Source organism: Sceloporus undulatus, chromosome 2, assembly GCF_019175285.1.
Source record: "Sceloporus undulatus isolate JIND9_A2432 ecotype Alabama chromosome 2, SceUnd_v1.1, whole genome shotgun sequence".
Taxonomy (NCBI): domain Eukaryota; kingdom Metazoa; phylum Chordata; class Lepidosauria; order Squamata; family Phrynosomatidae; genus Sceloporus; species Sceloporus undulatus.
In genome coordinates this window covers 196692787-196714980 of record NC_056523.1, presented here as the reverse complement: position 1 = coordinate 196714980, position 22194 = coordinate 196692787, and the positions used below count along the sequence as shown (strand labels likewise).

Sequence of the window (22194 nt, the reverse complement as noted above, 5' to 3'; positions counted from 1 at the left end):
TTTTGCTGTTATCTTGTTAAGAAATCTTTAAAAGTATTCGAAAGAAACCAAGGATTTCCTGGAGAGAGTTTGAAAGTTACAAATGAAGCAGCAGATTTGATGGTCAGCACAGAGTAGTACAGTCAGCCCTCCTTACCCACAGATTTTTTTCACAAATTCAATCATCCTTGGGTTGAATATATATATATATATTCCAAAAAGCAAACCTTGAATTTTCTATTTTATATAAGGAACACCATTTTATTGTACAATTGTAGTTAATGGGACTTGAGCATTCACAGATTTTGATATCCTCAAGGGGGTCCCAGAACCAAACCCCAGCAGATACCAAAGGCCCACTGTATTTAATAAGACAGCATTTTACACCTAAAACATGTTTCGAAATATCATAGCATATGATAGACAACGGGGAATTTGACAGTTGTGAAGCCAGTCTAATACCAAGATATGCCAACCAATCTAAGAGACGGTACAGACAGGCCAAAATAAAGCTGCTTCGGGTTACTTTGGAGGTATGCTGTTTAAATGATGCATGCCTCCAAAGAGGCCAGAAGCCGTGCCAAAGCCACGCTCCATTCCTAAGGACTGGAGCACAACTTTGGCACAGCTTCTGGCCTCTTAAGATGTGTGTGTCATTTAAACAGCATACCTCCAAAGTGACCCGAGGCAGCTTCATTTTGGCCTGTCTGTACGGGCCTTAAAACATTCAAATGTTTAGGCTGTACTGCAGTAAATACTGAGTCTATTTCAAACAGCTGCCTCTATTACCCCCTGCCTCGGTTTCTGAAAGCTTTCTTGTCAGCATCCAGGCTTCATTATTTGCAAGAACTTCAAAGACGAGACTTTTTTAAAAAAAGTGAAGGAGGCAGAGATCATTGCCCAGAAATGAAGCAAGACCCATATGGTGCAGAACAGGTGGCACCCCCTGCCCCACCATCTCCTCGCCCCAGGGGAAAAATTGATTTAATGCCAACATTAGAATTTCACTGAGATGTTACCTCAAGGGTTGGTAGTTAAACTGCTTCATGCTCCTGCCATGGCATTTTCACCATAGCCAAGGTCCCACTGTCGTTTTATCCTCCCAGCAGCAGTCTGGCCTCATGAGGTGGTTCCTTGGCAACCAACAACAGGAGGCCATGGACCACCTGCCAGGGATGTGCCGCCTGCCTGCCATCCCTCCCTGAGAGAGCTGTGCCATCAGAGAGTCTCCCTCTTTTGTTGCTCATCTGCTTGGCTTGCCAGCAAAATATGTTAAAGCCCTCCTGGTGAAGCTTGTCCTTCAAGCAGAAGCCTGGAAAGAGAATTGGTTCAGGAAAACAAGATGGTTCCATAGACCTGAGGAAGGAAGGGTCCATTCATCAAAACCAACAGAAAAGAACAAGGACTTCAAAATTTAGGAGAAAGGCATGGCAGTCACTCTTTTATGTCCAAGCAAGCCTTAGGGGCAATTCAGACAATGAAAATAATCCAGGTAGAATCTGGGTTGAATCTCTGCAAAAAAAATAATTTATCCTGGGATAATTGATATGGGTTGTTGTTTTTTTGCGTTATTCTTTAAGATCTGCATTGTAGGCTGTGTGAATAACTGATGCAAACAGAGCCAGGATAAATCTTCATGCCTTGAACATGCTCCGAAACATTTGCATGATCGACTCCATCTTTATTCAAGTGCTGACACATGTGAGCAACAGAACTCGCAGAGACGTGGTTCCATAGTGTGAACAACAAACCCAGAACGCATGAGTGAGATTATTCAAAGTCACACTAAAAACAATGTGTGAATGACTCCAAAGCCAGCAAGCAGACGCTACTCGGGCCTCTCATCTTGCCTTCAGCCCAGCCCCAAATTAGTGTGACATTGTGGTTTGAGCATTCAACTCTGGAGTTTATCACACAGGAGAAATCTCTTAATCTCAAATGAAAAGAAAGTGGGACCAGAACGCATTCACGTGAATTCTCTAGTTCAGCAAATTCACATGAATTCAAATTGCATTCAAACTGACTTACCATTGCCCGAAATTGCGTGTGGTAGTCTATCACGCAATAACGTTAAACCCCATGATTGCGTTTGGATTGCCACTGGATTATACTTCCAATTTCCCTTGTCTGATAACGTCTTCTGACTCTGGAGACCTGGGTTCAATTCCCCACTCAGCCATGGAAACCCTCCCAGCCTCAGGAGATGGAAACAGCAAACCTTCTCTGAACAAATCTTGCCAAGAAAACCCCATGATAGGGTCTTGTCTTAGGGTCACCATGAGTTGGAAACAGCTTGAAGGCACACAACATACACACTCACAGGCATCTGACCTGAAACATGGGGCCTCACAAAGCCAAATTTCTCAGAAAGACATTTTTCTGTGCCATGTATAGTCTAGTAGTTTGCACTTTTAAAAGTAGGTAATAAAGCTGTTTGCCCAAGGGCAGGTAATTCGTCTGGCAGTACTCACCTTGCTCTGTGAGTTTTGTTGTTGTTTTCTTTTCTTGCAAAGTAACCTATCTGCTTTGACTCTCTTTCTTGAAGAGCTCATGTCCTTTTATAATGTACAGGTACTTGTACAGCTGGCCCTCCTTATCCACGGATTCAACCATCCACAGGTTGAAATCATTCAAGATATTATAAATTACAAGGAGCAAACCTTGAGTCTGCCATGTTATGTAAGGGACACTATTTTACTATGCAACTGCATTTAATGGGACTTGAGCATCCATGGATTTTGATATCCAAAGGGGGAGGGGGGGTCCCAGCAGATACCAAGGGCCCACTGTACACCTCCAGCTTTATTTAATCAAGGTACACTATACATTTAGTTGCAACATACTAAAAAGGGAAATATATCTTATGGGCACCGCTGTTAGTTTCGGACTAGCTGAGGATAGCACGTATCCATGTCCTTCTCTAAAGCAATTACAGCTATTCCCTATGTAGTTTATGACTGTCTGTGGAACATCTTTTTAGCCATTTCTAAAAAGCACACAATGCCAGTCTTAAAAGAACTGCAGTGGTTGGCAATACATTCCCAGTTCGAATTCTAGATGCTTGTGATGACATTTAAAGCCATAAACATCTTGGCATGTCAATATCTGGCCATGTATGTACCTGAGCAAGGATTGCGATCAACTGGAGAGCATCCTCCTCTGTGTCCCACAAACAAGGTCAATATACTATTTGGGGACACAAGACAGAGCCTTCTTAGCTGTGGCACCCCAATTGTGGGGTGCCCTCCTCTTGGAATGGCTAATTGGCACCAACACAGTTTTCATTTAGGCTCCAAGCAAAAAGGTGGATATTCATCAAAGCCTTTAGGCCCCATGATTTTACCTAAAGTACAGTTGGCCCTCTGTAACCACTGCTTTTTTTATCCACGAGTTCAAGCATCCACAGTTTGAAAATATTAAATATATATATACAGTATATACAAATTCCAAGATTTCGCTATTTGATATAAGGAACACAATTTCACTACTCCATTGTACATAACAGGACTTGAGCAGCCACAGATTTTGGTATCCACGGGGAGTCCTGGAGACAAACCCCAGTGGATATCAAGGGCCCACTAAAATCTGTTTTAACTCATAATGTTTAGTAAGTGTTTAGTTTATTGACATCTTATCGTTTTAAACTGCCTTTACAAGAGAATTAAGTAGACTGATGAATGCCAACAGGCATTTAACATTTTGAAAAGTTAAAAAAAGAAGTTCAGAGCCAATCCTGAAGCACCCAGATCCTGCCCAGCCATTTGTGGTACAAGCAGATGCAGTTTTTGTAGCAGTTTTGCTACAAAAGGATGAAAAGGGTCAATTGAGATCACACATGTACTTATCCAAAAAACATTTCTGGGGCAGGACTAAATTGGGTGGGTTGGGGAAAAGAAGGTGCTGCAAAAATCTCTTGAAAACTGGAGACATTTGTTGGAAGGAGCTAATTGCCACTTTGAGGTACAGACAGGCCATAGGAAACTACGCGCAATGCAGATACCCTGAGAACAAATCAGATGGGCCGAGTACCATTTACAAATTCAGTTCACCATAAAGTATTGGCCAGGAAGGGGGGAAACATTTTGGCTGACATTGTTTAGATTACCTCGACATGAGAGTCAAAAACAAGAAACAATGGACACTGTGTTAACTCCAATGCAACATAGGTTGGGAGTAACGAGAAAGCCAAACAGGCAGAGAAAGCCCAACTGCCTGCTACTCTAGAGAAGTCCATACAATCAAGCCTCATGGAAGGAGTGAAATAGGATGAATGGGTAAAAAAGCATCAGCATAAGATACAACTGAAAAACGGGGTATACTGTAAAGGGGAGAAAAGGTTTGTACTGTACCTGAAAGTCTGATAGTTAAGATTCTACAATTGTGCCATGATGTCAAAACAGCTGGACATTTGGATTTTGTAAAAACTTTACACCTGGTGAGGAGGCAGTATTGATGGCCTACTTTGAGAGTGGATGTGGAAACCTATGTACAAGCCTGTCCAATGTGAGCAATGGGAAAAAAGGTGGGTGACAAACCTTGTAGACTGTTGCAGCCACTACTCACCTCAAATAAATCTTGGGCATATATTAGTATGGATTTTATTGTTGACCTGCCTGTCAGCAAAGGAAAAACTGCCATCTGGTTGGGGGTGGAAATGCCTTCCAAACAAACTCATTTTGTAACTTGTACATTGCTACACACAGCCCAACAACTGGCTAAACTATTTAGGCAACACATGTATAGGCTACAAGGTGTGCCCTACAAGGTGGTCTTGGATTGGGCAGGGGCACCACTAGAGGGTATGGGCCATACAAGGTAACACCCTAAGAGGAATGACAACACTGTTCCCCAAACATCTGCCTTGCGGCAAAAACAAACTACCAAAAACCTATTAGCATCTGCATGCTGTTTTTCATTTCAGTTTGCTTGAATCTGTAACAGAGAATGGTGTGTGGCATGTTTCTAATAGATGGGGAGCAATGCTTTGAAGCATGCAAAATTTTGGACTCTAGAATTCGCGAAGAGTAGCTTCAGTACTTTATTTAATGGAAACATTTCTCCTTGGCGGAAACTGAATGCATGTATAGTCCAAATGTCAGGGCACTTAAATTGGTAAAAAATTTATTACCCATTACCCTGCTAAGTTTGGTGCTGTCTAAATAGGTGGTGGGACTGTTTGTAATAGTTCTTCTCATACTTCTCATGTAGCCAAATATTTACTATTATGCAAAGGGATCTTGTAGCACCTTTGAGACTAACTGAAATAAACTGGTAGCATGCATCTAAGGAAGCAGACACAGGTCTATATGAAAGCTCATACTACCAGTTTCTTTCTTTCAGTTAGTCCTAAAGGTGCTATGAGATCCCTTTGCATACTGATTTTCCAGACTAACATGGCTATGTCTTTGAATTCTACAACAGTAATTACTATGTATAACATCTGTAAGCATGTGTATGTTCACAGATGGATTGGTGCATGCAGGAAATCCAATTGAATGGCTGCAATTGACTATACCTACATAATAAGCTTGTCCTCTGTATTTTAATAGATAATGCAAGAGGCGGCACAAATTTTTGCAATCCCAAAAGCAGACAAATGGTGTATTCAAATACACTGCTTTTAAACTGAATTTGTTCAATTTAACACTTCAGTTTTGAACTACTGGAAACTACTTTCCTGGGCAATCACTAAGGCAATTAAAGAGCAACAGATGTGGAAAAGAAGAGGTACAGCTAGGAGACCCAAAAAATTAAATAAAATTAAAATCCTCAAATAAAACAAACCCAATAACTCATGACAGGATTGTGAAAGTCCCATCCTTTAAGCACTACGAACATCTTTCAAAAGGTTACCTATGTAACTGAGACCTAGAAGCATAACACTTTAAAAAGAAAAGGGCAATCACTCAGAAGTCACAAGTCTTTTCTTAAAAAATAAAAACACTGTTGGCTCCACCTTCTTTCAGTGAACTTCTAGCATCTGCCCCTGTGTCTGGATCAAGCTGCAGTCTCCAGAGGTTGAAGCTACAAAGCTGGGGTGAAACTTAGAAAACAGAATCCAGCCACTGTCAAATAATAACAGGCCTCATACAGAAGAGAGCAGATGGCAGAAGGGGAGAGGAAGCTGCTGCTTCTAAGCATTAATCTCAAGTAATTAGCCAATTTGGGGAGAAGCAGCCAAAAGACAGCTGATGTGTGTGTGCACGCAAACACCTCTCCCTCCCTCCCACACCAAGCACTGAGTAAAAATGAACAAGTTGGACCTGAATTGCTATTCACAGAACACCTGCCATTAATCATCATCTTGCTTGGAAGGGTCAGAGCAACCCCTCCTCAACTGAGAATCAACCTCCCAGCCAAGTTTCTTTGGGCACCAAAAACACCCATTCCAGCGAGCCAGTCCTACACATGGTGCACACGGGAGGCCTGCCGGAGGAGACAGAGCAGCATCCAGACCAACAGAAGCAATCTCTGCATTGCTGAGCAAAGGCACCAGCTGGTGCTAAGCAGAGGGGCCATTATACAGACACCGTCGTCCTGAAAATAGTGCCTCCAAAGGGCAAGAGGCACAACATTTCAGGCTGGATGAGTCAGGCTCCCACTATTCTGTGGAAGTAGAAAGGGAAACAAGTAGCTTCTGGAACTGACAAGAAACCTATGAGAATGAGGGCTGGTCAGCTGCTAGACCCTGAAACCTCAGCACAAGGCAGATAAATCCTATTATTGCATGGTTCAAAGCAAGTCTTTCAACCTCAGCTCTCCCTTGTGTGAACAGCAATGCTAGGCCCAACAGATAAATCATTCATTAGTCAAACAGAGAGTGGAAATCACTGCATAGCCAGTATCTTTCCAAGGTTTTCTGAATAGAAACCATTCTTCCAGCTGCTTTTCATCTCTTGCTCAGACCATTTCTCATCCAAAACCCTCTCTACCCACTGGGAAATAATGAGACAAGTTCACTGAATGAGATCCAACTCTTTCCTGCCACTATGTGGCCTCAGCAACTTATTTCACACCTTGTTCACAGTGCCTAGAACATTTCAACCTGAGACAGAAAGAAGGCATAGAGAAGCTCGACAAGCCAAGCCAAACTAGAGGATGATAATCCTTCAGCGATTTGCACTCAGGCAAAGAACTCCCAACTGATTGGGAGGCCTTTCACCAGGCTTTAAAAATTTCTGGTCGTTTCAGATCTAGCAAGCAGAGCTGGTCAAAATTTTTCTTTGCAAGCAATGCCTTTTCCGCTTCTCTTCATAACTGGCAAAATATGCAGGTACTTTTTCTCACCAGGATCTGAGATCCAGAACAAAATATTCTGTGCCAGAGATGAAATCTATTATGCACATTCTGAACTTGACCAAGCTTGTATCTGTATCTGCTTGTTATTAATCTGGTTTTGTTCATCGTGGGATGAGGCAAGGAGCTACACATGATGCCTCCTCTTGCTAAATTCCAAAATCTTAGGCACATAATTCAGCATTCAGATCCCACTCTTGAGCAACACACTCAGCATCGCATCAATGGACCTCATCACTCAAGCACCCCTACTCTGAAGAGTCAGAAGGTAGGAGGTGCTGCTGCACTCTTCTTCAACTGGAGCAAGCCATTTGGGGCACAAATGCACAAAATTGCATCTCTCAGTTTGGTGGGAAACACATGTTTTTAACAGCAACCAGCATCACCTCACCTCATGTTTTCTTAGGACCCAAAGACTTCACTATGATGTCTGGATGTCTAGAACAAGCCATAAGGTCAAGAAGAATACACTCCTCAGGAGCCTTCTTAGCAGCATTCAGAAGTCAACTTCGTCTAACATGCTGGAATCTATTGCTGCTGCTTAAAAAAGGCCCTTCAACCAATACCAGAGCTGTTCTGGGTTTAATTCATCAAAGCCAAGGAAGCAACTTTGCTTACCCAACCAAGTGGTCCCGCCTTCTTTAGGCCTTTCCTATAGGAAATTTCTATAATCAATGGATGCTTCTTCAGGCTTAAGAATTAGTATTTTCTGCCTCTATGCCTTCCCCTACCATCCTTAAAATCAAATTAATTTAGCTTATTCAGAACATATTGCATACTGTCAACCATAGCCACACAACAATATCACACAATTTAGAAGAAATGTATGGCTTCAGAATTTATTTTTGAGGCATAGAGGCAATACTCTGGCTCTGTTCACAGTAGGCATGTGCTGAGTTGAATTTTCAGACAGAGTTGTTATGGATAGCAGAGATAAAGGCAACAGCTGATGTCACTATTTATCAAAGCAAACAGGGTTCTAACAGGTGGTAACTGACAGTTTTATTGATGCTCAAACCAGAAACAATTTTGACCAACATCCCCACATAAAGGTGTAGGATGATCTAAACTGGGAAAGACTCTGCAATTTTGTATCTGCCCATGTTAACAGTTAAGTGTCAATTTCACTGGACAGCAGAGATAAAGCCAAAAATTAAACCAGGTTTTTGGTGAGTTAATTCAGGATATGTTCATATGTAGTCAAACTCAAGTTTCAAGAAAGTACATTAAAACAGGATTCTTTTTACATATTTTCCTGTAAAGTATACCTTTGAAAATGTCAATCTGATCTTTTTCCAAAATTAAAAAAGTAATCCCCTCAAATGTCTAAAACAAAGATCTTGTATCCCAAACTACAAATTGGGTTTCTTTAAAGGGGGATCTTTAAAATACAAGAATGATTGCAACAACAGAAAATCAAGTTAATACTAGAAAATATTTTGTTTCCCTTAAAACTTCCACAACACAGAAAATGTGAGAAATGGATTTCATTCAATATATATCTGTCCCCCCCCCCCCAAAAAAAAAACTTTAGGAGATTCAGCAACTATAGGGCTTTGTAAAAATTTATTCCTCCTTTTGCTTTTGCTACTGTGCTAGGTTTGCAAGTTTCAAAAGCATAATGTTAAATGACAACGATCAAACTATATAGAGCAATAAATTACATGAGTATTGAACCTGCTTAGGCAATTCTAGAAGAGAGATTTCAAAGGTAGTTCAACTATATCTCTAGTAGTGCAGAGCAACTAGCCAAAAATCTGCGCTGCCACAGAAAGAGGGAAAACTTTGAACGTTCTCAGGGCTTCTTGTGATAATAAACTGAAAGACAGTGTCAGGGAGCTGCAGGTACGAGGTGGAGAGTTGCCTAACAGAGACATAACCAGCATAGGGAAATGTTCTGTATTTGTGTGCAACACCACAAGATATTTCTCCATCGTGTACAGCTTCTTCAATGCAGGCAAAGCTCTCAAAAATATCATCTGAAGGCAAGTCAGCCACCTAGGACACATTGCCCTTTGGAACAGAGATGGACAACTGGACATATTTCAAAGGCCAAGGGTGGAAAGAATTAGCTGACGGGCATAGACATATTTAGGCTTTGTAGTACTGTGCACTGGCGGGGTGGGGGGGGAGGGGAGATTTGCAAACAAAAGAGCAATCTGTTTGCAGACACACAATCAGCTCAGATGGGAGAAGATCCAACAGAACCCATCTGCTGTGTCAACCTTTCCCTGAATATTCTGGCTGCCAGTCCAAGCATAGTTGTGGGATGCAGCTGGGCTCAAATACAGCCGTTATGTTGTGGGTGGTGGGGGAGAGGGAAGAGAAGGTCCATTTACTCTGCTTTTTTTCCCCACTGCCCAGTTTCCAAGGTAGAGTATTTTCCTCCAGCCAGCAATTCATCTGAGACATCCTAAAATCATACCATTCCCAACCCAAGTAGTGCCCCTTTAAATAAACGAATATTTATATAGAGAATTTTATATAAAACTCTTTTCCTTTATCATTCATCATCAAAGTTCTGACTCAGCAAGAAGTTGGCCGCCAGATTCTCATTCTTCTCGCAGGCAAAATACGCTTGGATCACCAGGCTCTCGGGAAAGCCCAGGGCCTTTAACTGGGGAAGCAGGGAGGGGAGAGAGAGAAAGAAAGAAAAAACGGAGGTGAAAAATTAAAACATTCCCATTAGCAATCTCTAGTTTTGTTGATATAAAGAATACATAGTGACCTTGTTTTCCCCCAATAAAACAATGTGTTTTTAAAAAACGATCTGGAGAATGCAGGGTTTAGTAATTCAGCACCGTGGGATCTTACATTGGTAAAAAAGGTTTGCACACATTTGAAACTGCATCTTGAAATAAACATTTTGTCTGGTTATATTTAACTCCATGTGTCCTGCAATTTCAGCTATTCTTTAATGAGCCAATTATGAGTACTTCTTCAAAGAAATAACTAGAGCTTTCCTTCTGGTCTAGTATGGGGCAGAAAAAACAAGAATCAGAAGCATTTCCCAGACATGGAATAGTCATCTCTGGATTTAGCATAAATCTATTTCTCACAATTTTACAAATATATTAAAAGTGGAATGTAGATTAGAACTGGAATTCCAAACAACCATCATCTTTATTTTAAATGTCAATTTTTTTCTGAAAGGTGGCACACAGCATTCATACCATCATAAGTCAGGTATTTAGCTGCTTGTCCCTCTCATCCAGCCTTCTCAGAAGCCAGCCTAGCTGTATTTCCTCACTTCTCCTTGACACTCAGCTCCTATACAGCTTGAGTCCAGGTTAGCTGAAGAATCATATGTCTCTCTATGAGCCCCTTAGGGCTCTAAGATCATCTGGAGAGGCCCTTCTCTCTGTCCCAACAATTTCCCAGGCTCATTTGGTGGGAAGATGGGAGCAGGCCTTCTTGGTGGCTGCTTCCAAACTTTGGAACTCCCTCCCGAGAGAGGCCAGGATCAGCAAGTCCAAACATTTGTATGCTGTCAGGCTTTTCAAAATTGATTTTAATGTTGTGCAGTGCTGTTTTTAAGGTTGTATGTGGTCTTCTGATGAATTTTAATGTTTTTAAAGTTTAATGTTTTAACTTTATGAATTGTTTAATTGTTCTTTAAGTAACTCCTACATTTATACTTTTATTAATAAATTTGTATAGTTTTAATCTGTATTATTTTTAAATATGTTGTTAGCTGCCCTGCATCCCATTATTGGGAGAAAGGAGGGATATAAACGAAGTAAATAAATAAAGAAAGAAGATACTTTGCAACTGATTCATGTTATGCAAACAAGTTTACCTATGAATTTATCTTGATTTTAACAATAGTCAAGTACAGAAAAATAATTTTTCTGGCAGGGGGAGCTGGATTATGCACAATCCAGTCCTAGAATCACAAAAGTTAAGTTCTGCTGCTTTCTATAAGAAAAGTCATGCTGAAATGGATGATTTGATGATTGTACAACATGAAAGATGGTGCAGGAGGGATGGCAGGATCCAAAACTCTACTTATGATGACTTTCTCTTAAGAGGGACAGCAGTTTCACGGCACACATTGCAATCAGCATACTCCCAGAAAGCAACTACCTCCTACTAAAAAATTATAGTGGCCTCTCCTTATCCGTGGACTTGCTATCCACAGATGGCAAGTCCATATTGTCCCCAATGGTGGCATGAAGACAGTCACACCACCATTGAAGACAAAAGTCCCTCCTCCCGTTCCCTCCTTCCTTGTCTGCTTCCTTCTTTCCTCTCCGCCCTGGCTTGGCTTTAGGGGAAGAATTTGGCTCCCAGTCAGCTGGGGATGGGGTGAGGGCTTGACTATTGGAGTCCCTGTCCCCAGACCCAGCACCCGCAATGGAGCCTCTGGGTCGTGAGACCCAAGCTCTGGCCCCAGCTCCCTCAGAGTTGGAGCTCTGAGGGAGCTGGGGCCAGGGCTGGGGCTTGGGGCCCCAGCCCAGCCTCCAGCCCACCCCCTGGCTAACTGGGAGTCAAATTCCACCCCAAAGCCAAGCTGGAGTGAAGAGGAAGAAAGCAGGTAAGGAAGGAGGGGAGGGAGTGAGGAACTATTATCCCACTGCTTGTAATGGTGGTGCGGCTGTAAGCAGCTGCCTTTAAGGACAATGAGATTTGAGCATCCATGGATTTTGGTATCCGGGGAAGGGGAGTCCAGAATGGATCCCTCGTGGATACCGAGGGCCCACTGTACTGTGTTGCCATCAGGTTCGAGTGCAGAGTTGGGAAAGTGTGGCCCACCAAATTCACCACTCGCCATGCAATCTATGGTTGGAGGAAGATACAGATCAACACCTAAAGGTGTTCTTTGTCTAATGTGTACATAAAAATGACGGGGAGTGATCTCAGGGTTCTTAATCTATGATTCAGGGATTCCTAGAGCATCCAATCCCTATTCCTGACAATGTTTTATGAGCACATGGTATGATTAGAAATTTATTCATCTATCTTCTTTTATATTTCCCTTGTTACTTTTGTTCTAAATAAACTATATAAAGTTTAGTTGGTATATAAATGCTTTTGGGTCTCAGATCATTGATGGGCAGCTCAGTACTTCCTAACACCCTTCTCATGATCCCTTAACAATGGTCATTCAGCTAAAATCCAACACTAGACTTCAAAAAGAAGCAAACCCTTCAGATGCAAATGCCATGGCAAGAAGCTCCAGCTCAGAATAAGAAACTCCCTGGGGTATTTCCCTTCTTGGCCCTGCCCCAAACCACTGTTTCTCAATCCAGCAAATGTTACCCTTTCTATGGCTTCTTTTTCCTGAGGTGTTACTTGGATGTAATTCATCTGAGGAGCTTCTTCTCCAATAGCACCCATCTCCCCTTCAATATCTGCGATGTCAGCCATTTCACCCAGGGGTTCATTGAGCATCTGAATAAACTGCTCCTGATGCTGGCTGATTTGCTGGAAGAGGAACAATCACTGTTATTACTGTGTACACACACTCCCCAACAGGACATTTCCCAGTATAGCTTCCAATGTGGAGGAATGCTAAGGAAACAACTTGAGAGAACTGTCTCTTCCTACATTTGAGTTCTCCACAAGACTTCTCATGTGTCCTCAGGGTCCTCTTCTCTAGTCCCACCAAACCCCACACCTGCTGTTTCAATTTACCCATCTATATTTAAGAGAAATTCAAGGCAGGTAGCAGGGCCCACCCTCAGTGAAGACCTAAGGTAGCCAAATTCATGGCACAGGGAAGGAGCTGAACGAGGATGGTTGGTAACACCCTGTAAAGCAGGAAGGCAAAGTGCATCCTGCTTTTGCAGTACTCAGTCCTGCAGACTACCCTTCTTCTGGCAAAGGAAATTATAGAGAAGTCAACTGCCAGTCTAGGAAGCCCTCAGACAAAATAATTCAATTTCAAATAGGTTGCAGCCCCCATGTGCACTGTTTAACACATACATACATATCTCAAAACAAGTTGTTGATTTCCAGCCAACAGTTTGCGTTTTGACAAAACACAGTGGGTGGCAGAAAACTGGTCCCCAGGCTTTTCAGATGTGAACCGCTGCTTTAATTGAAGAACTCCAGGAAATCAAATACTCATCTGAAAACCAGGGCACAGTTATGAGCAAAGCCATTATAGCAGGCACAGCTGCACAGGTGGTACTGCCTAGCTGAGGATGGGGGAGGCAGACATGTTCCAGCCTGCCTTCTGGCTCTGCTAGATACTAACCAAAAAGAAAAACAAACAAACAAACAAAAAACAGTGAGGCTGCCTCACTGTTAGGATCCCTTCCTCAAGCATCGAGACAAAACCAAGTTTCTCTCCCAGACATTGTTGTGACTGCTGCAGTTCTTTCCCCCAAAAGAAAAAGAGCTCCTCCCCTGCTGTTACCTGCAGAAGCTGAGGATTCTCTTGGCCTAACTGCTGAAGCAGGGCTGGGAGAAGAGCTGGGTTCTGCTGGATCACTTGCCGCATGTTCTGGAACTGGGGCTGGTCTCGCAGAAACTCCAAAGGATTCTCTCCTGTAAGCCCAAGGGTTGTTAATGTTATGCATCCACCAGAAAGGCATCAAATAGGAGAGAAAGAGATTTGGGATACATGGGAAAGAATACAGAAGCAGTTGTGCCATTAATTCTTTGGCAATGACTCGTACTTTCTCATCAGGCCAGCAGCAATATTGACTTATAGGATCCAGTTATCTACCTCAGTTACTTTCCCCAGGCCACCCACTCCTGGAATTTATCTCAATGAAAGTGGAGAAAGGCAACACACCTTCTGATGCCGGTTGCTCTTGGGGCTGGTTCTCCTGGATAGGAGCTCTCTCTGGTTCTGGACTACCAGGGATGCCCTGAAAAGTTCAAAGAAAGCAGAAACAAAGAATTAGGTAGAACCATATCCTGACCATATTTTTTCTACACTGCTGGCTAAAGTACTATGTACCTTGGTGGTGCTATATAAATAAACAACGACAGCAGCATGAAGTCACTAACATTACTAAAATAAAGAAAAATATATTGTGTCTTGTAATTTTCACGGTGTAAAGCAAAAATAATGGAAGCATTCTCACAAAGGAACTGAAAAAAGGAAACCAAAACGAGGATTTGCAATGATCTAATAACAACATATAAGAGTTTTCTTGTTACAGTTTTTTTTGGGTGTGAAAATATATTAACACCTTGCTTTAGACATACTATTCACTATTAAGAATTTAATTTTTTCAACTTTTATAGAATGGGAGAAGTGTTGGCAACAAAATGGGTTTTCCTTCAAATTTTTCTGGTTTTATTCCAGGCCCAGTAACATCACTGGGGAAGGGAGGTGCAGATCACACCAAGTGACACCCCAGACGGGGGTGACAGCCAGTCAGGGGGCCCTGCTCCGCCCCTCTTTGTCACAGCCCAGTTTTCTTGGAAGAACCAGGCTGCAGCAAGGAGGGGCAGAGAGGCACGTGCGTGCAGCCCGGCTCCTTGCCACAGCCCAGTTTTCCTGCAGAAAACCAAGCCATGACAAGGAGTGTGCCCCTGACAGAAGACCCACCCCTTCCTGGCAGATGCCCTGCCCCACACCTGATGACATCAAATCTCAGGACAACACAGTCCAGGCCTCCGCAATTCTGTGCACAGGGAAAGATAAACGAGAATACGATTCAAAGGTTTTCACCCATTTTCTGATTTTATTTCGCTCTGTGGATAAACCCAGATAATCATTTATAACATGGCAGCTGCTGTTTAATGCAGCATAAAGAAACATCAACTGCACAGAAAACCATTCAAAACTAAAAGGACTAGCTGTGCATCAAGGAATGTTTTAGTTCTGCTGTACGCCCTTGTGCCTCAAACTATTGTGTGGTACTTTAAATCACAACTGACTCTGAAGACATTACAGATAGCTTTCAGGGATATAATATGTTTTAATAATAATATGTTTTATTTATATACCGCTATTCCAAAGATCATAGCGGTGAACAGCAAGTAAGCTAATTAGCAAGTAAGCTAATTTGCCCCCAACAGTCTGGGTACTCATTTTAGCGACCTCGGAAGGATGCAAGCCTGAGTCGAGCTTGGGCCCTTTTGCTAGTCTTGAACTCACAACCTTGTGGTTTTGAGTGAATGCCTGCAGTACAGGCATTTAACCACTGCACCACCAGGGCTCCATATACTGGGCCCAGCTATCCTAGCAGTAGGAACATAAGCAACCCACATATCTTATGATATTGGCAAATATAAATATTGTAATAAATAAACAGATCTAAATGTCTCTTGCATTTAGTTCTCATTGAGACTATTGTGAGTGACTTGCTCAATGAAGAGAGAATCTGCAGCTTGCTTCTATCCATATCTAGTTGGGTTATTTAATTTCACTACATTTTTGCCCCTTCCTGGACCAGAAAGTGAACCAGAAATTGACGTTTGGTTGATTTTTTTTAAAAAAGAAAATACCTTTCTTGGACCTAAAAAGGAGTGAGGAAAGTGTGGAACATGAATCACATTAATCCATCTAGCATCACTTCCTGTTCATAAAAAGGCCTCTCCTGGGTCAAAAACCTTGTGAAATTGTCCTTCATGCCTCCTGGGGGCATTAGGAGTATCTGAAGAGAAAATACAATCTGTGGATTCATGATCTCCTAAAAGGTCAATGAGTCTCCCTATCACCAAGCTTATTCAACTCTGGCCTAAGGCAACACAGGAACAGCAAAAATGCAATGAAATTATTCCCCATACATTAAAAGGTAACAAAAATCATAGATGAGCAAGGCAGGAAATGTGGCCCTCCAAGATTCCCTAAGGGCCCAATATGACAGTTTCTCTTTGCAAGCAAATCAGAGATGTCATCCTGAAGAAGACAATGTCCCTCATGAAAACTACTATCCAGTCCATTGTATACTGGTGAATTAATAAAACATCTGTTTCCAAAGACAAGTTCTTTCATGGGCTGACACCCTACTGTCCTCCCTCTGAGTTTCACTAGCAGCATAAACCTAAAAGTGAGTGTCATGCACAAAGCTAGATATCGTTTAGGCAGTCACCCTGGAAGAGAATATGCCTGCCATAGTGCAGAGAGCCTTGTGATGTGCCTATTTCACACTGTCCAAGCTAGTAATAAGAGAAGTGATAGCAGAATGTGGAAAATGATTACAGCCAGTGACAGGAGGGAAAGAAAGACAGGATACATAAAACTACATTCCCGTTGAAAAACAGGAAGAAACCAAAAACAGCTTGGTAGGATACGACCAATTATTCTCCTCACCGTTAGCAGATACTCCACAGCTCGGTGAGGGTTGTTGTAGCTGGCCCGGAGTGCTGCTACTACCCGCTCTCGCTCGTAGCCCATGGACATGATTTCTGTCAACATTGTCTCATACTCTGAGCCAGTAACTGAATTGGAAGAGAGTTTTGCATTAGAGGAATATCTATTACTAGCAGATCCTTGAACATGGGGAGCACAGTAGAAAGGGATACTCGATGAGAAGGAAGCAGGTCACTTTGCCATTACTAACCACTGTGCCTTGAGCAATTCTAGGTTCTGCAAACCAAGAGTTGAAAAGTGGGAAGTCTTATATTTCAAGCACCTCAAGAGTTTCTATTCCTACATTCGCTAGTCTTTTGATGGATACAAAGCTCTGGGAAATCACCCTGAGATGGACAGCATATAATCAAAAACCTCTAGGTTGAAATCATAAGTGCTCTTCCAGAAATAGCAACAGGACTCAGATTTTCAAAGGCATAGCTCGAAAACAGCTCTTTCTCCTTCTATAAAAACTATAAAATGGGCAGTCAAGGTGGCAGGTGGGTCATCTAGTGCTAATATGTTACTGATATCTTGGATGTATTCCAAGATATCAGCAATGAACAGCAGAGTTTGAGATCTGGAATGTGATCCACCAAGAGACTACTGAAGCAAACTGCTCAACAGAGGCTTCACCTACAGCAGGTGCCTTCAGCCTTTCCAGATGTAGGAACCACCTTTAGCTTCAACCTGCAACACAGGACCCACTTCCTTCCTTTAAAAAAAATAAACTAAATAAAAAGTAGTGGGGGTGACCTGGGTACAAACCACATTTGAATCCTAGCAGCCAGACTAAATACGGCTGTTTTATTACATGTTTATTGTACCTTTTTGCATAATTGAAAGAATGATGTTTTAAACAGTAGTGGCCATCAGAGGGCAGCACCTAATAAACAAACCCTTGTGTTCAAAAAAGTAAATATGAATCTTGGACTCTAGAAATTTATGAAAGTACAGCAAAAGGAATAGTGTAGCCCCAATCATTAAGAACAACTTGCAGCCAAAGAACTGAGAGCTCTCTCCTGTAGCATGCAAAAGAAAGGAGCTCACCTACCTAAGGTGGAGGCTGCGTCATCTTCACGTCCCATGCTACCTGAAGAGGGAACAGAGCTGCAAATTTAAGAGAAAGAAATAGTAGCTGGGTCCTTCCAGATAACTGGACAAGAAAATTGAAGAGGTGACAATCCCCTAAGCAACAGAACTACTAGTTTTCTCTTCAAAATTCCCATCTCTCTTATATCCCCACAACTGATAATAAATAAATGGCTGTTATTCCTAATGAAACTGTCAAAATTCAAAGATATTCCTCCAGAGACATGATAAAAGCTGTAGTCTTCATGCATCAACAGGCTATAAAAAGAGGTTGCCTCTCCAAAACATATGATCTTGTGAACCTTGTTGCATCCTTCCATGTGCCCTCATTAAAGTTATTTGACAAGCCAGTCACTAACTACAGCTGTACCCTGAAACCCTATCAATGTCAGACCCTTGTCTCTCTCTTTCAGGAGACATGAAGTATTTTTGGTGTGGGTTCCTGCACACATAGATTTGCATTCCTGATTTCCAACCCACATAGGCTGGGGGCAGGGCTTCCATGTTAAGGTTTCCCATATTTCCCAAAGGGGAAATATGGAACAAAAATCTAACAGCCAGAGGAACATACTGATAGTCCTAAATGTTCTATTTCTCCATTCCAGCATCACCTGGTTTCTATGAGTAAGCAAATGTTATTTACTCAGAAGCCTCAAAATACAAATAGTGCTGCATTATGTCTTTTTAGGTCTAAAACTGCCCCCTCTATGAGATTATTTCAAAGTCACCTACAAATCAGCTTCAGGGTTGATGATGGGTGCAGAAGCTGAATTTACCTATCAGTGGATTCCTGTGGGGAAGTGGTCACTGACTCTTCAGGAGGCTTTTCTTCACTTGGTGGAGCAACTGGTGGGGTTGAAACAGCTGCTGTTGTAGTCAGCGGAGTCTGTCCAGAAGATGGTGTGGGCTCAGAAGTGGGTACAGCATCGCTGGGTGAGGGAGCAGGAGCACCTGAGCCTGCTTTGTTCTTAACAGAAAATCAAAAATTGATTTAGGGGAGGAGACAAAGCAGGACAACAATTAGCAGAGTAAGCTAAATAAGCTGCTCTTCAGATGATGTGTAAATGACCTAGAGAACCTCTTTTGGAACCTATAACAACATGCCATAGTATTTTCAATGTCTATGATCACCCTTCTTGGATTCCCCATTTTCCACTGTGGAGTGATGAACTGGCTAACACCTGTACTAGCAGAAACACGTTTTCTTTTTTCAGCACACCACCACTGCAAGTAGAGACTGTTGAAGCAGAAACAACTGTCTGCCATAAAATAAGCAAAACCATGAAGCATACCTTAGTGACCATCACCACAACAAAATTCTTTTCATCAATCTTGTACTCCTTGATGGGGACGTCATCATTCAGAATCTTGCCAGCATAGATAAGTTTCTGGCCTGACACTGGGAAAGTTTCTTTGCCCTTTTCAGCTTCAATCTTCTCCTTAAGAACTCGGACCTGCAGCCCAAAGGCAAGCTGTTTCAATCATATGTCCTCTACCGACTGCCAGAGAGGCAACATTTCCCACCCCAAGCAATACTCAAATGCAAATCTTTGAAAATCAGCTCCCAGCCACAATTTTCAGCAATGGGGGCATTGACCCACAACAAACGGTTTCAGTGCTTTGTTAATTTCCTTTGATAAATAACCAGTTTAGAATTGCCTTGGCTTCTAGAAATCTTTAGGAAAATAGAACTTCCTGCTGTACTCTCTCCCACAGAGGGCTAGACAACTTCCACCAGATCTACAGAATATGGTTGCCCCTCTTCTATGACATTACTCAAACTATTTCCTCTACAGGTTTCCAAACTTGAAAAGATGGTTCTTACTTTGAGCTGGTATGAGCGTTTGTTCCTTTCAGCCATAAAAGTCTAAATCTAACTGTGAGTAATTAACTAGAACAGACCTACTGAATCAATGGAATTAATACACATGTTGACTTTACTCAGTCAACTGACTCAGGGACATGCCCTAGCTGGGATTTTGGAAGCTGTTTCTTGAGCACCTCAGGAAGAACTATTTGCTAAACTTCTACTCTGAAACAGAAAAGATTGCTCTGAGGATAGGAAGAAGAGGAAAGCCATGTGCCATTTCCCTTTGCAGCAGCTTTCAGACACAAAACAAACATGCCTGATACAAGACACAAGGCTTCCTTGAATAAGAATTCCAACCCTCAAAGTCTGAAGAGGCACATATGTAGAAGTCTAGAAGATTAGTATAAGATGTAAACATTTCACATAACGCCAATATCAGGATATCAACACTGATATCCAGTAAAGTTCACGCTAGAAGGAATCAGTCAGCCTTAACAAGGCTGCCAGATTATTCTTTCTCCTATTCCTTTGTATGTTGTAACAGCCTAAGGCAGCTGTCGCTTTGAAATCTGTTCTAGACATAAACTATTTGAATCTAGATACTGTATTAACATAAAATTCATTTCTTTTAAATCTGTACAGTGCTGTAGCCCAGAAGGGCAGATAACAGAGGCAGATGTATCTTTCTGAATCATGTGGGGTTTTCTCATGGACATAGAAAGGACAAGGGGGAAGGAGTGCTTGTTTAACAACAAATATCTGGCTGAAATTGTTTTGTGAAGAGGACTTTGGTTACACCAACAGGATAAAGGACCAATTAATTTCAGAACAAGGGATGAAGGATTAACAACACCATGTAAAAGAAAACAATTTGTCTAATCCTAAGCATGTCCACATCAAACCCATGTATAAGGAGCAACAGCAGGATAGTAGGAAAATAGGAACAGTCCAATTATATGGATCATTATAACAGTTAACATAATTGGTCCAAGGGAGAACAATGAATAAGCCACAACTAGAACCGGACAAGTGGCACAGTGGTTTGAGCACTAGACTATGACCCTAGACCAGGGTTCGAGTTCCAGCTCATCCATGAAACCCACAGGGTAATCATGGGCAAGTCACACTCTCTCAGCCTCAGGGAAAGTCAATGGAAAACCTGCTCTGAGCAACACACCAGGAAAACCCCATGATAGGTCCACTTTAGGATTGAAATCAATTTGAAAGCACACAACACACACAGCATGAAGGCTTTACACTGGGGAGTTGGTGTACAACAGTGAGCAACAGAAGTATGTTGTTGTGTGCCTTCACATCCTTTCCCACTTATGGTGACCCTACAGCGAACCTATCACAAGGTTTTCTTGGCAGGTTTCTTCAGAGGACCATTGCCACTGCTTTTCCCTGAGGCTGAGAGAGTGTGATTTGCCCAAGATCACCCACCAACCCCAAAGGAGCAAGAGCTGTGTCTAGCTGTGCAGGTGTGGAAGGTGGGTCCAGAATATCAATTTTCTATCCTTTCCTTCATAAGTTTATGGTTAGGAATAAAATCAATTAAAATGAGTTTCAAGGCACAAGTTTGGCTCGAAGGCTGAATGCAGGGCTGGGAAAGCTGAACAATTCTGTGGAAAGCGTGTGAGGAGGGAAAACACTGGGGTCGATGGCGGGGTGACCAGATGTCCTCCTAACTGCCAAGGAGGACAATGCACCATCAAATGTAAGACTTTCCAGGAAAAAACAGAGGGAGGGCATGACCCAAGAAAAGCTCAAAACACTCCTAGAAATGTAGACCCATGCTCCTTAGTCCTGCTCAAAATGGAGGGCCTTTTGGAACGCCTCCTGGACAGAGGGCTGAAATGGAGGATGCCTCTTGGAAAAGGAGGGCCTCCAGTCACACTGGACACATTTCTAAGTTTGCATCAATGTAGGTAAGTGGGCACGTGGCAAGCAGATGTCCTCCTAGCCACCAAACAGGACAAGGCACTGCAAGAGATAGGAAACGGAGGACATCCCCAAAGAAAAGAGAAGAACACTCATAAAGCAGAAATCCCTGCTTCTTAGTGATGCTCAGAAGGGGGGACATTTTGGGCATGCCTCCTTCTGTTTGGAAAGAGACCTCCTTGACCGAAAAGGCTGGCGTGGGAGGGAGCGTCCGGGAAAACGAGGACGCCTGTCCACCCGGGAAGCAAGAGATAGTGAGAGAAGGAGGAGTGAGTCATTGGCGAGGGGAAAAGGGGAGGAGGAGTGGGGCTAGGGCTGGTTCCTTGGAGGTCTTTCAGCAGAGGCTGGATGACCATCTGTCAATGGGGATGCTTTGAGTGAGAGTTCCTGCATGGCAGAATGGGGCTGGACTGGATCAGGGCCCTTGCGCTCTCTTCCAACTCTAGGACTCTATGATACCCCCCGCCTGCCTCCTGCCTCCCGCTCACCGTCTCTTCGGGCTCCATGCGGATCTTGAAGGTCTGCTGCTGGAGGGTCTTGAGAGTGACGGTCACCGCCATGACGGCAGCGGTGAAAAGGAGCGTCAACAGCCGGCGCTTCCTCGCAACGGACTCAGCAGGGGACCCCACAGCGACATGCAACTTCACGCCGCCGCCATTTTAATCGCTCCTTGGGCGCCACTTCCGGTCCCCGCCAGGCCCCTCCCACGTGACGGGAGAGGAAAGGAAGCAAGTCCACCAACGGCGCGTGCGCAGAGTGGGAAGGGGAATCCGAATAATGTCCGAGGCCTAGACCGACCGCTCTGGTGAAGAGGAGC

The 22194-nt window shown here is 42.8% G+C and overlaps 1 protein-coding gene across 1 annotated transcript; it reads right to left on the bottom strand.

Moving 5' to 3' along the window:
* Positions 1–8252: 8252 nt before the first annotated feature.
* RAD23A (RAD23 homolog A, nucleotide excision repair protein) lies at positions 8253–22080 on the bottom strand. Its single transcript, XM_042452663.1, has 9 exons — positions 21866–22080; positions 18919–19080; positions 18403–18593; positions 17589–17644; positions 16496–16623; positions 14021–14096; positions 13640–13770; positions 12538–12702; positions 8253–9892 (listed from the first exon to the last, which is right to left on the bottom strand). The coding sequence occupies exons 1-9, from the start codon at positions 21935–21937 to the stop codon at positions 9779–9781; spliced, it is 1095 nt and encodes a 364-aa protein (XP_042308597.1). The 5' UTR covers positions 21938–22080; the 3' UTR covers positions 8253–9778.
* Between the last annotated feature and the right edge of the window lie 114 nt (positions 22081–22194).

Bases quoted from the DNA above. Each gene is read 5' to 3' on its own strand.
- RAD23A (XM_042452663.1), bottom strand. From the start codon at position 21,937: ATGGCGGTGACCGTCACTCTCAAGACCCTCCAGCAGCAGACCTTCAAG. The intron at 18,594-18,918 runs GTATGCTTCATG...TTTTCTGTTAAG, and splicing joins TTGTGGTGATGGTCACTAAG to AACAAAGCAGGCTCAGGTGC. The intron at 9,893-12,537 runs GTAACATTTGCT...CTGCTTCCCCAG, and splicing joins AAAAAGAAGCCATAGAAAGG to TTAAAGGCCCTGGGCTTTCC.